Consider the following 19090-nt stretch of genomic DNA (forward strand, 5'->3'; position numbering starts at 1 on the left):
GGCAAGAGGGAGGAACAGCCTAACATGGACGAAAATGTTAGTGTCAAGGAGGATTGATCACAGTCAGGGCTACTTACAGTAGGTAACCTTCGGCAGGGGCGTCGTAGTTGGGTGAAAAGTGGGACTAAATTACCAGGGCCCCAAGTGGGGGGAGGGCCCCTGAGGAGTGAAATTTTATTTTCCTTTATTTTAGATTAGTATTAAGGTTAGTTGTAGGTAGTTTTGAACCTCGAGCTTACGGGCGCCCATGGCCACTGCTTGTGCATGGGGCCCAGAATTTGGTGCTACCCCTGACCGTCGGGTCCGCGTCGGGTCTGGGTGGTAAATTTAAGGCATTTCTCGGGTCTGCACGGGTTTGGGTCCCACCTTCAAATTAAATACGGGTCCGGGTCGGTTCCGTGCAACAAATTTACGGGTCTCTTCGGGTTCCGGTACGAATTTTTGGACCCATGAAGACCTCTCTCTCTCTCTCTCTCTCTCTCTCTCTCTCTCTCTCTCTCTCTCTCTCTCATAACTGCTTTAGAATGCATTAATAACTGCATTATCTTGTATATCAGTGGCTCAAGCCTCTGCATATTATTAAATATGAAGAACTATATTCAATCTTTATTGACTGAACACAATGGCTTGCGATAGAAAACACTAACGGTTTATTTAACATTCAATTAACCTTGATCTTTGTTTGGATTTCTTTTGTTTTGTTTTTTGTTTTTGTTTTAGTTTTTACATTGTCCTTTGTCCGAATGCACATTTAAAATCACAGTAACTGAGGCTGTCAAATGTTGTCTATGATAAGCTACTCTTGGTGTTCCTGAATCATACTTGGAATTGAATCAGTAAAGAATCCTGCTGAAGATCAGATTGTTACTTTATTTGTTTTTGTTACATGAAGTGCTGGTATTTGTTAAGAAAAATGAAAATACTGTAAAGAATTTGCCATTCACAGACACACATCTTTTTTAAAACATATTCTAGTCTGTTTGCCTTTTGACTTTAAATACAAACTTTTTGGCTTTTACTTTTGTAGCTGTTTTGATAGTCAGCTCCCGACGTGATGCGTTTCATTGTACAAATTTAAAGAGTCGCTTTTTTAAACTCGTCATAAACCATTAAATGCTCTGTCCAGAAATGATGCTGATCGACAGAACAAGTTTATATTTAGATTACATTGCAATCACTCCAAAACAGATGATGACAACTGTGAGTTGTCTTGTTATGGTTTATATTGTTTCTAAGCATTTCAGTACTTTAATTAGTTAACCTGAACAACCAAAAACACATTTTCATGACTGACAAGCTTTAAGGCAAGGCAAGTTTATTTATATAGCACATTTCATACACAAAGGTGCTTTGCATAAAAGGAAGTAGAATAGTTATAAAAACAATAATCACAAAAAAGGAAGTAGAATAATCATAAAAACAATGATCACAACAATAAAACAAAAAAGTAAAAACTAATTTAATGATTTAAAAATTGATATAAAATAAATTTATGACAGTTAAAAATAGAAAAGGATTATACATAATGCAATCAGTTTGGACGAAACACAGTGCTCATTCAGTAAATGCACAGCTAAACAGATGAGTTTTGAGTCTAGATTTAAATGTTTTAGCACGTCTGATCACTTCTGGAAGCTGATTCCAACTGTGGGCAGTATAATAGCAATAATAGTAATAAAGCGGATTCTCCTTGTTTTGTGTGAATCCTTGGTATTTCTAACTGACTCGATCCTAATGATCTGAGTGGTCTGTTTATATTCAGTGAGCATATCTGCAATGTATTTAGGTCTTAGGCCATTGAGTGATTTATAAATGAGTAAAAGTACTTTAAAATCAATTCTAAATATAACTGGAAGCCAGTGTAAGGATCTGAGGACTGGTGTGATATGCTCAGATTTTCTGGTTCTGGATGAGCTGCAGCTGTCTAACGGTTTTCTTGGGAAGGTCAGTGAGGAGACCATTACAATAATCCACCCTGCTTTTGATAAAGGCATGAACAAGTTTCTCTAAGTCTTGACTGGAAACAAAACATCTAATTCTTGCATTGTTTTTGAGATGATAGTACGCTGATTTAGTTACTGCTTTGACATGACTACTTTTATTTATATACTGAAAAATATAAATGTGTGATATGCAGTTTCTGCTGCAGCTGTTGAATCTGATTCACTGAAACAGGAAGTAGAAGAGCAGAGAAGACAACAGCAGGAGGAAGCTTCCCTTATACACACCATCTGATCAACAGAATAAGGAAATTGCGGTTAATTAATGCTATTAATAATAGTATTTAAATTTGTATTGACTCTAAATCAATCAGTTCCGTACAAAAAGGAGAGCACTTGACTTTTAACTACTGAAATTTAATGTTTAGCTTTTTATGAACAGTCTTTATATTACTGTAGTAGTCATTGAGTGGGAAAAACATGCAAATGTAAATTAGCACATGATCATATAAAGCTCAATACCTGCTGCATTGCAGAGATCAGTGTCACAGCAGTGGACTTTTACTGTCCCCCCAATCCAGGACTGTTTGGTTGCAGATTCACATGTATCTACACACTGTTTAATTGTGACAGTTACCTTAGCGGGACCTGCAAATAAGAGAAATGTGATGAGATGAACATACTTGTTCTGCTTATTATTATTTTCAATAATGACTGTAGATTTCCGCAGCATACTGGACTTACCAATGGATTGTTCTCCCTTCATGCTTCCACATTTGGAAAATCCATCTCTACACGTCTCCACTTTGGCATCGCAGGAACCCGTCAGATCAGGCAGGCATGTGTAACACTTGAGAGAGTGTCCTTAAACACACAGACAGACATTTAGTGACCTCTCTATATATACCAAATCATACATTACTGAATACTTGCTTTTTGTACCTCCAGTGAGAAAAATGAGAAGAACAACAACAGAGATGTGCAGATCCATCGTGTGTCAGGAACAGGAACAGAATGAAAAAAAACCCCGATGCTTTCGTTTCTTTTTATGTCTGTTAAGAAGGGGGAGGGTAGATGAGGAAACTTTGTGAGGTCCTACAACATTTGCTGTTACAAACTGAAAGAAATTTGAAATTTTAGCAAATCTGGTCTCATTTGACACTAAAGCAATATGGATTTTTGAAAAATTCCACCATACTGTTAATACACAAAATTTATTAAATCATTTTATGTTACAGTGGCTTAAAAGACAATTTACAGATTGACACTGCTCACGCATTATGATTGATAGTGCTTTATTTCAAATAATACAGTGACATTAGAGCAGCAAAACACTTGGGATTTGAGAACCTTTTTACCAGTGTGATCTTTATTTCCTTATTTCAGGAAAGCAGTCATTATAAAACTGAAACTTATAATATACGGATGAAACACGTAGACTAATGAAAAGGATACTTTGGGATTTTGTGTACTGACTATTGATTGTTGTACAGAGGTACTAGACGGTGCTAAATACCCTCAAACGAAAGCAATAGCAACCAAAGATCTGGCAAACTATGCAACATGTTTCTGCAGGACTGAGGAATGCAGACATATCTGCTGATTTCTTGAACACAATGGCCAGTCAGAAACGTTTTAGTTTGTCAGAATTCACTCACCTTTTTTCAAGTGCAGTTTTGCACTTGCATTTTTTTCAGTGGAAACCATTTTAAATGTTCCGTTATATTTACAGATAAAAGTAAGAATAATACATCATTCCAAACTGTAAATAGTCTACTTTTATTTGTGTGCACTCACAATATTAACAAAACCTTGCAAAAAAATATATTTCTATAAAATAAAGAAAACAAACATGATGTGCTTCAGTCATCTCAACAGGAGCACTTCACAAAAATGAATTGAAACTCAGCGAATACACACCTCACAGACCTGATACATATATCTATAGAAAGCTTGAAATTAGAGCATTTGTTTGTTTTATAAAACAGCCTACGGTAAAAACAGTAAATCTACCATTTGAAAAAAAAAAAGCTTTCTATTTGAATATATTTCAAAATGTGTTTTCTTCTCAGCACTAAAATAGTAACTATTCTGAAAATGAAGAGCATTTGTTTCCCATCTTTCTACAGTTTTGTGAAATGCCATAAAACCAAGAATATGTCATTAGTTCTCTTTAGCCTTTATTTAATTGAGTACAAAGAAAAAAATCCAGTGTTTTCACTGGCCAACTTAGTTTTATTTTGTTAATATAAACATATTTTGAGTCATGATCCGGCTTTGCTTGCAAAGACTGTGAAGCTCCATTTATAGCCAAACATGACACCCTCACCTACCAATTCATCTGCTTGCTGTGTTTCAAAACCGTTTATTTGGTTATTCTATAACCTTTTCACTTTTATTTTGCCTCTGTCCCAACTTTTTTGGAGTGGAATGCATACTACAATAAAAAAAAATAAAAAAAAAAATCTATATATATATATATTCTAAATAAATATGTTTATATTTACAAAATACATTTAAGTTGGTCAGTGAAAACTTTGGCAATCTCTTCTTTGTACTTTTGTCAATTAAATAAAAGATCAATAGAATGAACAAATCACAGATTTGATCATTTTACAAAATGTCCCAACTTTTCCAGAATTAGGGTTGTACTTAGTTTTTTAAGTAAACTTTGAAATATTCTCACAAAATCTATGAAATATAGTAAAGTAAGGTTTATGTATAAATCATATTTACTCATCAAAATAACAGTGTCCACTATGTCATTTTTATTTAATCTTTTTAAATTTGAGGCAACAAAACACTGATTCTCTAGCAATGAAAACCACCAACATGCTTAAAAACTCTGTGAATGAATGTTATTACACACAATTTTAAAATAATTTACTGTAAAAAAGTATTTCACTTTCTTATTTGATCAATTCAGTGCATCCTTAAAATAAAGTAATTAACAATAACATGATTAGAGTCACTTTATGGTTTGTGTGACATTATGATTTTCATCCTTCTTCATATCAGATTTCTTATTATCACAATCATCATCATCATCATCATCATCATCATGCTGTCTCTGACCTAAAGGCTTTTGAGTTTTCAGTGATAATGTAGTTTCGCCACCTGGTGGTCATTTGCATCAAAATTGTTTTCAGTATTTTATTTTATTCTCACCACTGCAATTTGTGATTTTTATGATAATATAAAAGTTCTACATGCAAATATTTGTGCTGTGAATTTGCATTATTTTGCTCTTTGCAAATAGTTTAAAATCATGTTTTTAATTTGGTGTTAAATATATTTAATTTGATTGCAATAACAGTTTCAGCACAGCAGATGTGTTATTTTGAGATGTTCTTGTCCTGTCTTTATATTTTAGGAAGAGATTCCCTCACAAGAAGATCATCATATTTAAAGATCTTTGACAAGATCACAAGAGTGGTTCACAAGAGTGGTTTTGTGACAAACCACTTAAACATCACTATACAAGAAAGCATGCAGTAAAAACCTCTTGGTTGTGTAGGGTAACCCTCATTCCCTGATGGAGACGTTGTGTCGAGTGTATGACACTAGGGGTCGATCTTGCGACCCCAAACACCTCTGACTGCATTAAGAAAAGGCCAGTGAAATTGGGTGTGCAGAATTTTCATAGCTGTGTTTTAAATGCTGTTATTGTGATGATCACCTGTAGAGGGCCACACAGCACTGTATCACAGGAGCTCAGGGCCCGTCTTCACAAAACATCTCAAGGCTACAAGTAGCTCATAACTTGCCAATTTAGGAGAAAATCTTAAAAATAATGGGTGTGTCAATCCTAAATTTAGGACTAAACTTAGGCATCTTAGTGCTAAAACGAACTCCTAAATCTGTCAAACGTAAGAGGGCTCCTTAGTCACTAAGACCAAACCACAAATGGTATAATGCTTAATATTGTACACTAAAATCACTGCTCGAAATAAAAAATAAATAGTGCTCTTCACAAAATGTTAAAGATAAACAGTGCTGTAAACGGTTTGCTATTATTTATTTGTTTATTTATTTATTTATTTTTATGTTGATGGTTTAATATAAATAAAGTGCACTGTAATATTGGTTGAAAGGTTATTTTTTGGATAGTACTACCGCATTACAGTTCTATATGAGCAGGGCATTGGGAGCACTGGGACAATTCCCTACTTTTTTTTTTTAATGTTGTTGTTGCCTGCTGAATCTATTAAAATGCTTATTTTCGAATTCACCATTCAGCAATAAAACTCTAATAAATCATGAATTGGTTAGTCTTGACTGGCAGAGAGACCAAACTGTCAAACTTTTCAATACTTTGATTGGTTAACCTTGCTAGTTGAACAACCAAAAACACATTTTCATTAATGACAAGCTTTATTTATTTATTGAAGAATAAAAACATGTGTGATATTCAGTTTCTGCTGCAGCTGTTGAATCTGATTCACTTAAACAGGAAGTAGAAGAGCAGAGAAGGAAACAGCAGGAGGAAGCTTCCCTTATACACACCATCTGATCAACAGAATAAGGATTATATGCTGTTAATTAATGCTAATAGTAATAGTATTTACATTTGTATTGACTCTAAATCAATTAGTTCTGTACAAAAAAAAAAAAAAAAAATCCTTAATGGCCAAAAACATTATACAACCACAGACCTGTAAATCTGTAGCATGCAAAATACATACCCCAAACACCCCAGTTTAACAAATGCATATAATAGCAAATGTATTATATATTTTTACTAGAAAAAAATAGTAATGTGATGATCATTATTATTTCCCTTTAAACAGATGCAACAAGAAGAACAGTATCTAATCTACCAGAAGAAAACCATTCAGCTTTGGGGCGACATGAGGGTGAGTAAATGAACCTTCACATGCAGAAAGAAGATTATGTTGATGTTTTATTTTAAACAAACAAAATGATGCACTAGCAAACTTATCTGCACCATCAGCTCCCTCTTGTGGTCTCGAGTTGTGATTACAGATTGATCACATTTACCCTCTTCACCTGTAGATGGGGCACAAACATTTACTAAAATTAATAAGTTTTGACTATATGTCTGGACATTGAATATTTTTAATATTAAGTGGACAATGTGTCATTTTCTGTTTAATCACTTTTACACTTTGAGAAGATCTTCTGTGTTTTGCTTTCAGTACAGTGTGGTGTAGCTGTATATTAGTGTATGCATATTCATATTCATATTCTGTCAATCATACAGCATTTCAGGTGGCATTGGTCTTTAGATTTTAATGGGTGGCCAGAAACTCTTTCAACATGGATGATTTTTTTAACCCATTTCCATTTGTGGTTTACATAGTTTCTGGGTTACTATAAATTTCTGAACATGTTTGTATGAACATTGCTTCAAAAATAACTAATAATACAGTAAGATGTTTATCTATTATATCTTTACTTATTTATTTGGTATGGCTTTACTGTTACGGTTGCTGGTGCTGGATGGAAGACAGGATACAACGTACAAAACAAATCTTATTTTAATTACTTTGAACAGGAACACAGAGTGATATCCACACACACTGAAACCTAAATCAACAATAAAGACCGACAGGGAACTCATGACAAAGACAGATATATAAAGGCTAACTAATAAAGACAGACAGGTGAACCAGATAACGCTAATCAGAGACTAAACCAAAGTAGACAGATCGACGGGGGGAGACAAAGGGAGAAACCAAGAATACAAACAGACAGAACTGTGACATTACGCCCCCCTCCAAATAGGCGCGTCCTCGCGCCATAGAAAACAAAAAACAAAACAGACAAGAGGGGTGAAAAAACAGCAGAAAAACAGAGTCCATGTGGGTGGAGGCTTCGGCGGAGGACGAAACCCCGGGAGGGGGACAAAAAAACAGAGTGATAAGGGCAAAAAACAAAGTCCAAGGCGGTGACGATGGTGGGAGGAGCCAGGGAGGAAACAGGAGGGACCCGGAGCAGGAGGAACCTAGCAGGACCCAGAACGCGGCCATGATGACCCACGGTGGAGCTGATGGAGGGAGGAGCCATGGTGGAAGAAGGGCTGACGACTCCATGGGGCCGACCGACGGAGGCGGAGGAGCCCGAGGCAGAGCCCTAGGCTCTGGCGACCAAGGCATAGGCGGAGATCCGGAGGTCCGCGGCGGAGCCGGAGCGACAGAGGATGGAGGCTGTGCCGGAGGGAGGGAGGAGTCCTTAGGAGCCGGTGGGACGGCGTGACGAGGCGCAGCCGGAGGAACAGAGTCCTGAGGTGATGGAGGGACGACGACCGACCAGGGCGGAGCCGTAAAGACGAGGGAGCCCGGTGGAGCTGGTGGACCGACGGGCGACGATGGAGACGAGGAAGCTGAGAGCCGTGGTGGAGCCACAGGGTCGGAGGGCCGAGGCGGAGTTCTGGACTCTGAGGCTGGAGGCGGAGATGAGGGATCCTCCAGCCATGACGCCGATGGAAGCTGGCAGACCCGCGGCGAACCCACTGCACAGGTGGTGGACTGAGGGTGAGCAGCGGGGCTGTCAGGGGACAGCGGTGGCCAGACAGACATAGATGTAGACAGAAGAGGGAGGGTGGGTGGGAATTCCTGGCAGACAGGTAGATCAGAACAGATGGATACTTCAGAGAAGAAGTCTATTAAATCTATCCGGAAAGTGGGAGTGTTCTGCCAGGAAGATGTAATCATGGGTGTGGTCCTCAAGAGAGCGTTCCCCCTGCTTCAGGAGGATGAGGAGAACGGTAGGATCCATAATCAAAAAACAAAAACACTGAGGGAAAAAACGGAAAAATAAACGCAGGGGAAGATGCCGGGAAAAAACTGTTTGGGTCGGTCTTTCTGTTACGGTTGCTGGATGGAAGACAGGATACAACGTACGAAACAAATCTTATTTTAATTACTTTCAAGAGGAACAGGCAGGAACACAGAGTGATATCCACACACACTGAAACCTAAAATCAACAATAAAGACCGACAGGGAACTCATGACAAAGACAGATATACAGTATATAGGCTAACTAATAAAGACAGACAGGTGAACCAGATAACGCTAATCAGGGACTAAACCAAAGTAGACAGATCGACGGGGGGAGACAAAGGGAGAAACCAAGAATACAAACAGACAGAACTGTGACATTTACAGTAAGGTTCAGTTAGTTAACTACATTTGTTAACATGAATGTACAATGAAAAATACATCAAAAGCATTTGAGAGATGAGTAGCGATACTATTAAACCATTTATTAAACAGCGTCTTGTATAAAAGACAAAGCATCAACATGAAAAGGGTTCTTAACTGAATGTTTAGGCAGGTTGTAGAAGTCCCAAAGTCCAAGTGTTGAGCCACGCCACAGCATCCAAGGAGGGAGATACACAAGGCATGTGAACGGTAGACCAGACAATGAGATGGTGGCAGAGTGTCCCATTTATAGGGCGTGGCTCAACGAGGAACAGGTGAATGCAGTTAGAACTCCGGTGATTGTGAACGAGTAGGTGGGGCTTCCGGGTGTGTGTCAGATGAGGGTGGCAGTGGTGAATGCCTGACACTACCCCCTCCTCCAGGGGCGGCTCCCGACGCCCTAACACGACGTCGAGGGCGACCTCGACCGCGAGGGGCAGGCTGATCTGGATGGTCTCGGTGGAAGTCAGAGAGTAAGGTGGGGTCTAGGATGTCGTCCCGTGAGACCCATGATCGTTCCTCAGGGCCATACCCCTCCCAGTCGATAAGATATTCCAACTGGCCCCCTCGACGCCGTGAGCCCAGGATCTCATGGACGGTGTAGATGGAGGGAGGTTCCAGGATTTCCGGAGGAGGGGGCTCCACTTCAGCTCCCGGTTGTTCTGTGGCAGAGGGATAACAAGGTTTAAGAAGGGAGATGTGGAAAGTGGGATGAATACGATACCTTGGTGGGAGCTGAAGTTGGAACGTGACATCATTGATGCGTCTCAGGATCTTGAACGGACCAATGTAGCGGGGACTCAGCTTACGACAGGGTTGACGGAGGCGGAGATCCCGTGTGGACAACCACACCTGGTCCCCAGGTTGGAATTCGGGGGCAGGTCTCCGTCTGACGTCAGCAAAACGTTTGTGTTGTCGTACTGCCCGCTGTAGATGGTGATGAGCTGAGTCCCACACTCTCTCGCTCTCCCAAAACCAGTGGTCTACTGCTGGAACGTTGGAGGGTTCCTCCGTCCAGGGGAACAGCGGAGGCTGGTAACCGAGTACGCACTGAAAGGGTGTTAAGCCGGTGGTGTCTTGGCGCAGGGAGTTCTGTGCGTACTCGGCCCACGGGAGGAACCTGTTCCAGCAGTGTTGGTCCGTGTGACAGTATGCCCAGAGGTAACGTCCAAGCTCCTGGATCTTTCTCTCTGTCTGGCCGTTAGTCTGTGGGTGATATCCAGAAGATAGGTTAACTGTTATGCCAAGCAATTTGAAGAAAGCTTTCCATACGTGCGAGATGAATTGAGGTCCCCGGTCTGACACGATCTCCTCGGGCAGGCCGAAGTGACGGAAGAGATGTTGAAACAGTGTAGTGGCAGTTTCCATGGCTGTAGGCAAACCTTTCAAGGGACAAAACTTGCACATTTTAGAAAATCGATCCACCATGACTAGAATGCAAGTGTTACATTCGGCTGCCGGGAGATCGGTCACAAAGTCAACTCCTGTGTGGGACCAGGGCCTCTGTGGGATGGGTAGTGGAACCAGTTTGCCTGTTGGAAGTTGACTGGGAGAAGTAGACATGGCACAGACAGAGCAGCTCTGGACGTACCTGATGGTATCTCGGCGCATACTGGGCCACCAGTAACGAGATTGGATGAGCGAGAGGGTCCGTTGGCTGCCAGGATGTCCAGAGCCCGGAGAACGATGAGCTGTGTCCAGAAGGTTTTGACGTAGGGCGAGAGGAACGAAGATCTTACCTTCTGGACATTCCGGCGGAGCAGCTTCCTGGAGAGTGGCATGACGGATGTCCTCATCTAACTCCCAAACGATGGGACTGACGATGAGGTTGGAGGGAACAATGGGTTCTGGTTCTATGGACTGTTCAGTTGAGTGGAGTCGGGAGAGAGCGTCCGCGGAGATATTCTTAGAACCAGGTCTATAGGAAATCGTGTAGTCAAAGCGCGTGAAGAATAGAGCCCATCGGGCTTGCCAGGGGTTGAGTCTCTTAGCCTCTCTGATGTATTGAAGGTTCTTGTGATCTGTTATGATGTTGAATGGATGTTTTGAACCCTCCAACCAATGACGCCACTCCTCCAGGGCGAGCTTGATGGCGAGGAGCTCTCTGTTCCCTATGTCGTAATTCTGCTCCGCCGGAGACAGCTTTCTCGAGAAAAACGCACAGGGATGGAGGATAGGAGGCTCACCGACCGTTTGGGACAGTACCGCACCGGCTCCAGTGGTGGATGCGTCGACCTCTACCGTAAAGAGAAGTTCAGGATCTGGATGGTGTAGAAGGGGTGCAGTACTGAAGAGCTTCTTTAGCTGGAGAAAGGCCTCGTGGGCAGAGGGGTTCCAGCAGATGGTCTTGGGTTTACCCCTCAGGAGGGAGGTTAACGGCGCCGTAATGGTACTGTAGTCCTTAATGAATCTTCTATAGAAGTTGGCAAATCCAAGGAAGCGCTGGAGTTCTTTGACGGTGAGGGGTTGAGGCCAATCTTGAATGGCGGATACCTTCTTCTGATCCATCTGCACACCCTCGGCCGAAATGATGTAACCCAGGAAGTGGACTGAAGGTTGATGGAACTCACATTTTTCCAGCTTGAGATAGAGGCTGTACTGTCTGAGCTTGTGGAGGACCTGCTGGACGTGGAGGCGATGTTCGGCCAGGTTCCGGGAGTAAATTAAGATGTCGTTGATGTAGACAATGACAAACCGATGGAGGAACTCCCGGAACACCTCGTTCATAAACGTTTGGAAGACGGATGGGCTGATGGAGAGGCCGTACGGCATTACCTGGTACTCATAGTGGCCGGTAGGTGTAACGAATGCCGTCTTCCATTCGTCTCCCCGCACGGATACGAACGAGGTTGTAAGCACTCCGCAGGTCCAGCTTCGTGAAGACTTGGGCTCCACGAAGCTCTTCGAGGGCGGCAGGGACCAGAGGGAGCGGATAGGGTTGCTGAATGACTTGGGAGTTGAGTTGACGGTAATCAATGCAAGGCCGTAACCCCCCATCCTTCTTGCCCACGAAGAAGAAGCTGGAAGCGGCCGGGGAAGTCGATGGTTGAATAAATCCCTGAGCTAGGGCCTCCGAGATGTATTCCTCCATCGCCTGGCGTTCTGGGATGGACAGAGGGTAAACTCGCCCCTTGGGGAGCTGGGCGCCTGGCAGCAGATCGATAGCACAATCCCATGGCCCATGTGGTGGTAACTGGGTGGCTGCTTGTTTACTGAAAACGTCCTGGAACGCCTGGTAATCAGCTGGGACCTCAGGAACACAATCTTGATCCGGACTCTCAATCCGAGTCGAAGAGAGGGTGAGAGTCTCTGCAACAGGTAGGTGTATCTTGGTCAAGCAGTGTTGGTTACAGTAATCACTCCAGTGTAGAACGTCACACGGGTCCCAGCTGAGTTCCGGATGGTGTTGGTTAGGCCATGGGCGTCCCAGGATTATGCTGGCGGTGGAATCCTCCAGTACCAGAAATTTGATGTCCTTGTGATGAAACAGACCAATTTGCAAGGAGATGATGGGTGATGAGTGTTGAATTTTCCCACGCCCCAGTGGTTTTCCTTGGATCGTTCTCACCGTTAGTGTTTGATGATGGAGTTGAGGATTCAGTTGTAACCGTTTCAGACAGTTTTGGGAGATGAAGTTGCCTGAAGAGCCGGAGTCAACCAGCGCAGAAACACATAGAGACATATTAGAAGTATGCAGGGTTACAGGTAACAACGTGAGAGAAGAAATTTCCACCTCTGTAGAGAGGGTACTCACCACGGGGCGTGGGGGTCTGATGGGACACTGACGGAGATAATGACCAGGTTGTCCACAGTATAAGCATAGTCCGTTTGAGATTCTGCGGTTCCGTTCGGTGTGTGACAATCATGTAGAGTCGATTTGCATGGGTTCTGGTACTGGAGAACAAGCAGCCACCGAGGCAGGCTGAGGAGCGGTAAGGGGTGGCTGGCAGGCGGCTAGGTTTTGTGCGACTCTGGTGGTACGTTGTAGAAAGGCTTCTAATCCAATGCTGTCATCATACAACGCCATGGCTGCTCGGAGCTCGGGATTGAGGCCTTGTCTGTAGGCCCCGAGCAGCGCCTTCTCGTTCCAGCCGCTAGCCGCCTCCAGCATGCGGAAGTGGAGGGTGTACTGACAAGCCGAAGAAGTGCCCTGCTGTAGCCGGAAGAGCTGATCGGAAGTAGCGAGTTCGCCAGTAGTAGTGCTGAAGACCTCGGTGAAATGATTAGTAAACTGTTCGTAGGAATGAATGATTGGATTCTCTGCCATCCAAATAGCTTTAGCCCACAGCAGGGCCTTACCGGTCAGGAGGGAGATGAGAAAAGCCACCTTGGCATCATCGGAGGTGAACTGTTGTGGTTGCATCTTGATGAAGAGATTAACCTGAAGTAAGAAACCGCTACACTCAGCCGCCTCTCCCGCAAACGTTGCGGGCATGGCCATGGGAGATCCTGAGACAGATGACGGCGTCGATGGATGTTGAAACGCCGGCTTCAAGGCATTCACCAAGTCGGAGAATGGATTAGCAGCGGTGGGTGTTTCGGTGCTCATGCTGTGTCTTTCTTGTAAGCGGTCTGGTCTTCTGTCACACTCACACACGTACAAGGGGATGGAGAAGACGAGAGATGAGTAGCGATACTATAAAACCATTTATTAGACAGCGTCTGGTATACAAGACAGAGTATAGACATGAATTGGGTTCTTAACTGAATGTATTGGCAGGTAGTAGAAGTCCCAAAGTCCAAGTGTTGAGCCACGCCACAGCATCGAAGGAGGGAGATACACAAGGCATGTGAACAGTAGACCAGACAATGAGAATATGGCAGAGTGTCCTATTTATAGGGCGTGGCTCAACGAGGAACAGGTGTAAGGAGTTAGAACTCTGGTGACTGTGAACAAGTGGGTGGGGCTTCCGGGTGAGTGTCAGATGAGGGTGGCAGTGGTGAATGCCTGACAGTCTTGCTGTTTCTTTTCATTTTTGTCTGTATATTTGTGACCCTGGACCACAGAACCAGTCTTAAATAGCATGAGGAAATTTGTTGCAAGAGCCAAAAATACATTGTTATACATTTTTCTTAAAATGGCACCACAAATCATTACTATTTTATGTAAAGATCATGTTCCATTAAGATATTTTGTAAATTTCCTACCATAAATATACTTTAAAGACAATTTTCTCAGTATTTTATTTTATTTTATTGATTGATTGATTTTTGCACCCTCAGATTCCAGATTTTCAAATAGTTGTATATCGGCCAAATATTGTCCTATCATAACAAACCATACAACCATACATAACAAATACATCAATAAAAAACATAATTATTTAGCTTTCAGATGATGTATGAATCTAGGGTATAATGGTGATCAAATGTATAAATACAGAACAAATATGACTAAATATTAAATACTGACAGATGAAACATCACTGTAGTAAACGTTTGTGCAATTAAAAATCTAATTTCTGGCAGCTTTACCCTACATTTGTATAAAATCAATAGTGATTAATTGATGAAAATTTATGAAAGAATTAATTGATTTGAAGTGTTTTGGCAGTTGTTGTTGTTTTTTGTGTGTGCATTTTTGATAGGAAATGAACTGCTGTACCAAACTGAGTGTTGGTTAGGTGAACTGTGAGAAGAGTTTTGAAAAAATGACCTCAGTATTGAGAAATGTGTCCTAGATATTGTAAAACAAACAAACAAACAAAAAAAAAACATGACCTCAGTCAAACTTCAGTCATTGCATGCGATGGTCTTGTGAACAGTTTCTCAGAGAATAGTGACAAACAGGCGTTTAACAATGTGGTGTTGTGGTTTTTGTTGCTGCATTTTGTTTTCTATGAGAAAAAAATCATAAAGCCTTTAATCCATTTAATTCAATTCAAATTTATTTGTATAGTGCTTTTCACGATACATATTGTTGCAAAGCAACTTTACACCAAATTAACACTTTTACAATATATGTAGTAGTAGCTTACTAGTGGTGACTGTCAAGTTGATGTACATATGGAAGAGGTGTGTGGTAAAGATCAGTTAATGATGCAATCATCAGACAAAGAACACTATAAATTAGTAGCAGAATTCGGTAGTGCTGTATGTTGTTTCAGGGTTGGCATCATCTCATCTTAAGTGTTCTGGATCCACACTGGAGCTTGTGAATTCCTAATTATCACAGGATGTCAATCCCATGGCAGAAACAGAACAAATAGGAACATAATTAGTGTAGCTACTGTTCAAACCAAGCAAGGAAAGATTTGTTAAACCAGAGCTAAAAGATTAATAATGAACATTTGATCAGATATATAACTGCAGGAAAAGTTTATGAGATGCATTATTTGAATGCTTGGCTAAAAAGATGTGTCTTTAATCTAGATTTAAACAGAGAGAGTGTGTCTAAACCCCGAACGTTATCAGGAAGGCTGTTCCAGAGTTTGGGAGCCAAATGTGAAAAAGCTTTGACTTTGTGACCTTAGGGAGCGTGATGGATTGTAGCGTGGTAGAAGACTAGTTATGTACGCAGGAGCTAAACCGTTAAGTGCCTTATAGGTAAGAAGTACTATTTTGTAGCTGATGCAGAACCTAAAGGTAGAAACATAAAGGTAAAAACATTTAACAGTTTTTAAAGGTTTATTGTTACAGTTTACCACATTAAAGAGTTCAGAATAACAGAAGAGAAGCATCATTGTGTGATTTGTGTCATCGTGCAAATGCAGTTGTGTGAGTATTGCTGTGTACGAAAACTTTTTTATCTTTTATTTATTGTCTCTTTTTAATTTTGTACTTTACAGTAAGATTAAACTTTTTATCATTATTACATTTATTAATCTTATTTAATGTTAATTTTGACATTTACATGATTAAAATCAATCTGTAAATATTATTTAATGGACCTGAGCTTACACAAACTATGATCAGTCGTATTTTTATTAACTGACATTATATTATTTATTTAAAGCATTAATTAACTAATGGGACTTTATTGTAAAGTGCTGCCATTTCTTCTCTCTTTTTTTTTTTTTTTTTTTTTTTTTTGGTCTGGATATTTGTATTAATATCACCGCCTTTTCGGATCATTCCTCAGATCTTCAGTGATCACTAATGGTGTTATGATGATCTCAGGCCAAACGGTGCAGCTTTAATCTTGTTCATTTCAATTCATTTTGGTTCAAGTGAGGCAGTAGAGATAATACTGCTGTCTGAAACATTACCAACACATTTGTCACAAACACATGATTTCTCAGGACACATACTTCTGTTATATCTGTTATGTTTTGTGTGTGTGTGTGTGTGTGTGTGTGTGTGTGTGTGTGTGCACCTGGTATTCATCACATTATGGGACCAAATGTCCCCACAAGGATAGTAATACCAGTAAATTTTGACTTTGTGGGGACATTTGTGAGGTCCCCATGAGGAAACAGGCTTATAAATCATGCAGAATGAGTTTTTTTGAGAAAATAAAAGTGTGCACAGTCTCCTGTGAGGACTAGGTTTAGGTATAAGGTAGATGTAGGGCGATAGAAAATATGGTATGTACAGTATTAAAACCATTACGCCTAAGAAATGTCCCCATAAAACATGGAAACACAACATGTGTGTGTGTGTGTGTGTGTGTGTGTGTGTGTGTGTGTGTGTGAGTATCACTTGAGTATCAAATGAACATGCTTATGTTGTACGTTGTTTTGTTGTTTATAGTTAAATTGAATTTAAGCATATTTCAATACTTTGATTGGTTAACCTTGCTAGTTGAACAACCTAAAACACATTTTCATTATTGACAAGCTTTATTTATTTATTTATTGAAGAATAAAAATGTGTGATATTCAGTTTCTGCTGCAGCTGTTGAATCTGATTCACTGAAACAGGAAGTAGAAGAGCAGAGAAGGAAACAGCAGGAGGAAGCTTCCCTTATACACACCATCTGATCAACAGAATAGGAAAATGCTGTTAATTAATGCTAATAGTAATAGTATTTAAATTTGTATTGACTCTAAATCAATCAGTTCTGTACAAAAAGGAGAGCACTTGACTTTTAACTACTGAAATGTAATATTTAGCTTTTTATGAACAGTCTTTATATTACTGTAGTAGTCATTGAGGGGGAAAAACATGCAAATGTAAATTAGCACATGATCATATAAAGCACAATACCTGCTGTCCCTCCAGTCGGGAGCTGTTGGATTCCAGGTTCATGTGGTTCAGTGGGATCTGCAAATAAACAGAGAGACAAAACTGTCCTGTTTAAGGCTTATATAGAGCTATATAGGGCTAATATTTAGCTTTTTATGAACAGTCTTTATATTACTGTATTAGTCATTGAGGGGGGGAAACATGCAAATGTAAATTAGCACATGATCATATAAAGCACAATACCTGCTGCATTGCAGAGATCAGTGTCACAGCAGTGGACTTTTACTGTCCCTCCAGTCAGGAGCTCTTCGGTCCCAGGTTCACATGTATCTGCACACTGTTTACTTGTGACAGTTACTTTAGTGGAACCTGCAAATAAGAGAAATGTGATGAGATGAACATACTTGTACTGCATATTATTATTTTCAATAATGACTGTAGATTTCCACATCATACTGGACTTACCAATGGATTGTTCTCCCGTCATGCTTGCACATTTGGAAAATCCATCTCTACACGTCTCCACTTTGGCATCGCAGGAACCCGTCAGATCAGGCACACATGTGTAACACTTGAGAGAGTGTCCTTAAACACACAGACAGACATTTAGTGACCTCTCTATATATACCAGATAATACATTACTGAATACTTGCTGTTTTTTTGTACCTCCAGTGAGAAAAATGAGAAGAAGAACAACAGAGATGTGCAGATCCATCGTGTGTCAGGAACAGGAACAGAATGAAAAAAAAAAGATGCTTTCGTTTCTTTTTATGTCTGTTCAGAAAGGGGCAGGTTAACTGAAGAACCTTTGTGAGGTCCTACGACATTTACTGTTACAAACTGAAAGAAATTTAAAATTTTAGCAAAACTGGTCTCATTTGAGCAAAATGGATTTTGTGAAAAAATTCCACCATTCTGTTAATACACACAATTTATTACATCATTTTATGTTACAGTGGCTTAAAAGACAATTTACAGATTGACACTGCTCACACATTATGATTGATAGTGCTTTATTTCAAATAATACAGTGACATTAGAGCAGCAAAACACTTGGGATTTGAGAACCTTTTTACCAGTGTGATCTTTATTTCCTTATTTCAGAAAAGCAGTCATTATAAAACTGACAGTTATTCATTGTGAGGTTTATAGTTTATGGATGAAACTCATAGACTAATGAAAAGGATACTTCAGAATTTTTGATCATCTGTTGTGAGATTAGTACTAAGTTTTAAAAAATGTACCACTCGATTGTCAAAATACTAATCAAGTAATTTTAAAAATGTAAGTGTCCCCACCCTCCTATAAATAGATGCTGAAGCTGCAGCTGAAATTGGTCAATATGACAATATCTGTAGTTAATATCTGAATGGGAGGGGATATTCAGAAATGAAGAGGGAATGATTGGTGATTTAGGAACTTGAATAAATTTGTGAATAAATTACTGCATAAGAAAGGATGTAATAATAATAATAATAATAATAATGTCACAGCTATAATAACATCCTCAACAAACAATAAAGAGATTACTTTAGATAAAGTTTGATTAGCATGCATGTATAGTACAATGTCAACATTTTGGACACATTATAGTTTGAAATATATATAGCTTATGTAGGTAATATGTATATATAACTAGTTATCACTAGTTATATATAACTTGTGAATAACATAAGAATACTTAATAATAACATAATTAGAGTCACTTTATTGATTTTGTCTTCATATCAGATCTCTTATTATCAAATCATCATCATCATCATGCTGTCTCTGAACTAAAGGCTTTTGAGTTTGCAGTTATAATCTAATTTCGCCACCTGGTGGTCATTTACATGAAAAATTGTTTTCAGTATTT

General features: G+C 40.1%; 1 protein-coding gene across 6 annotated transcripts in view; it reads right to left on the bottom strand.

Annotated features, from left to right (window-relative positions):
• Positions 1 to 1158: 1158 nt before the first annotated feature.
• The window catches only part of LOC127159035 (lymphocyte antigen 6B), a 77876-nt gene continuing 59944 nt past the window's right edge, over positions 1159 to 19090 (bottom strand). Inside the window, exons 2-5 of one of the 6 annotated variants that reach the window (XR_007826340.1) lie at positions 17700 to 17819; positions 17478 to 17603; positions 6269 to 6449; positions 1159 to 1261 (exon numbers count right to left, since the gene is read on the bottom strand). Coding sequence is in view for 5 of the 6 variants with exons in the window: in XM_051101985.1 (XP_050957942.1) it covers positions 2164 to 2231; positions 2463 to 2588; positions 2685 to 2804; positions 17902 to 17950 (363 nt within the window). In the remaining variant the exon portion in view is untranslated. Of the gene's footprint in view, positions 1262 to 1304; positions 2232 to 2462; positions 2589 to 2684; positions 2805 to 2882; positions 2966 to 6268; positions 6450 to 16891; positions 17026 to 17477; positions 17604 to 17699; positions 17820 to 17901; positions 17990 to 19090 lie in introns of those variants that run through there. The other 5 variants (XM_051101985.1, XM_051101984.1, XM_051101982.1 and 2 more) reach the window with 5 other exon arrangements.

Source organism: Labeo rohita, unplaced genomic scaffold (assembly GCF_022985175.1).
Source record: "Labeo rohita strain BAU-BD-2019 unplaced genomic scaffold, IGBB_LRoh.1.0 scaffold_187, whole genome shotgun sequence".
NCBI lineage: Eukaryota > Metazoa > Chordata > Actinopteri > Cypriniformes > Cyprinidae > Labeo > Labeo rohita.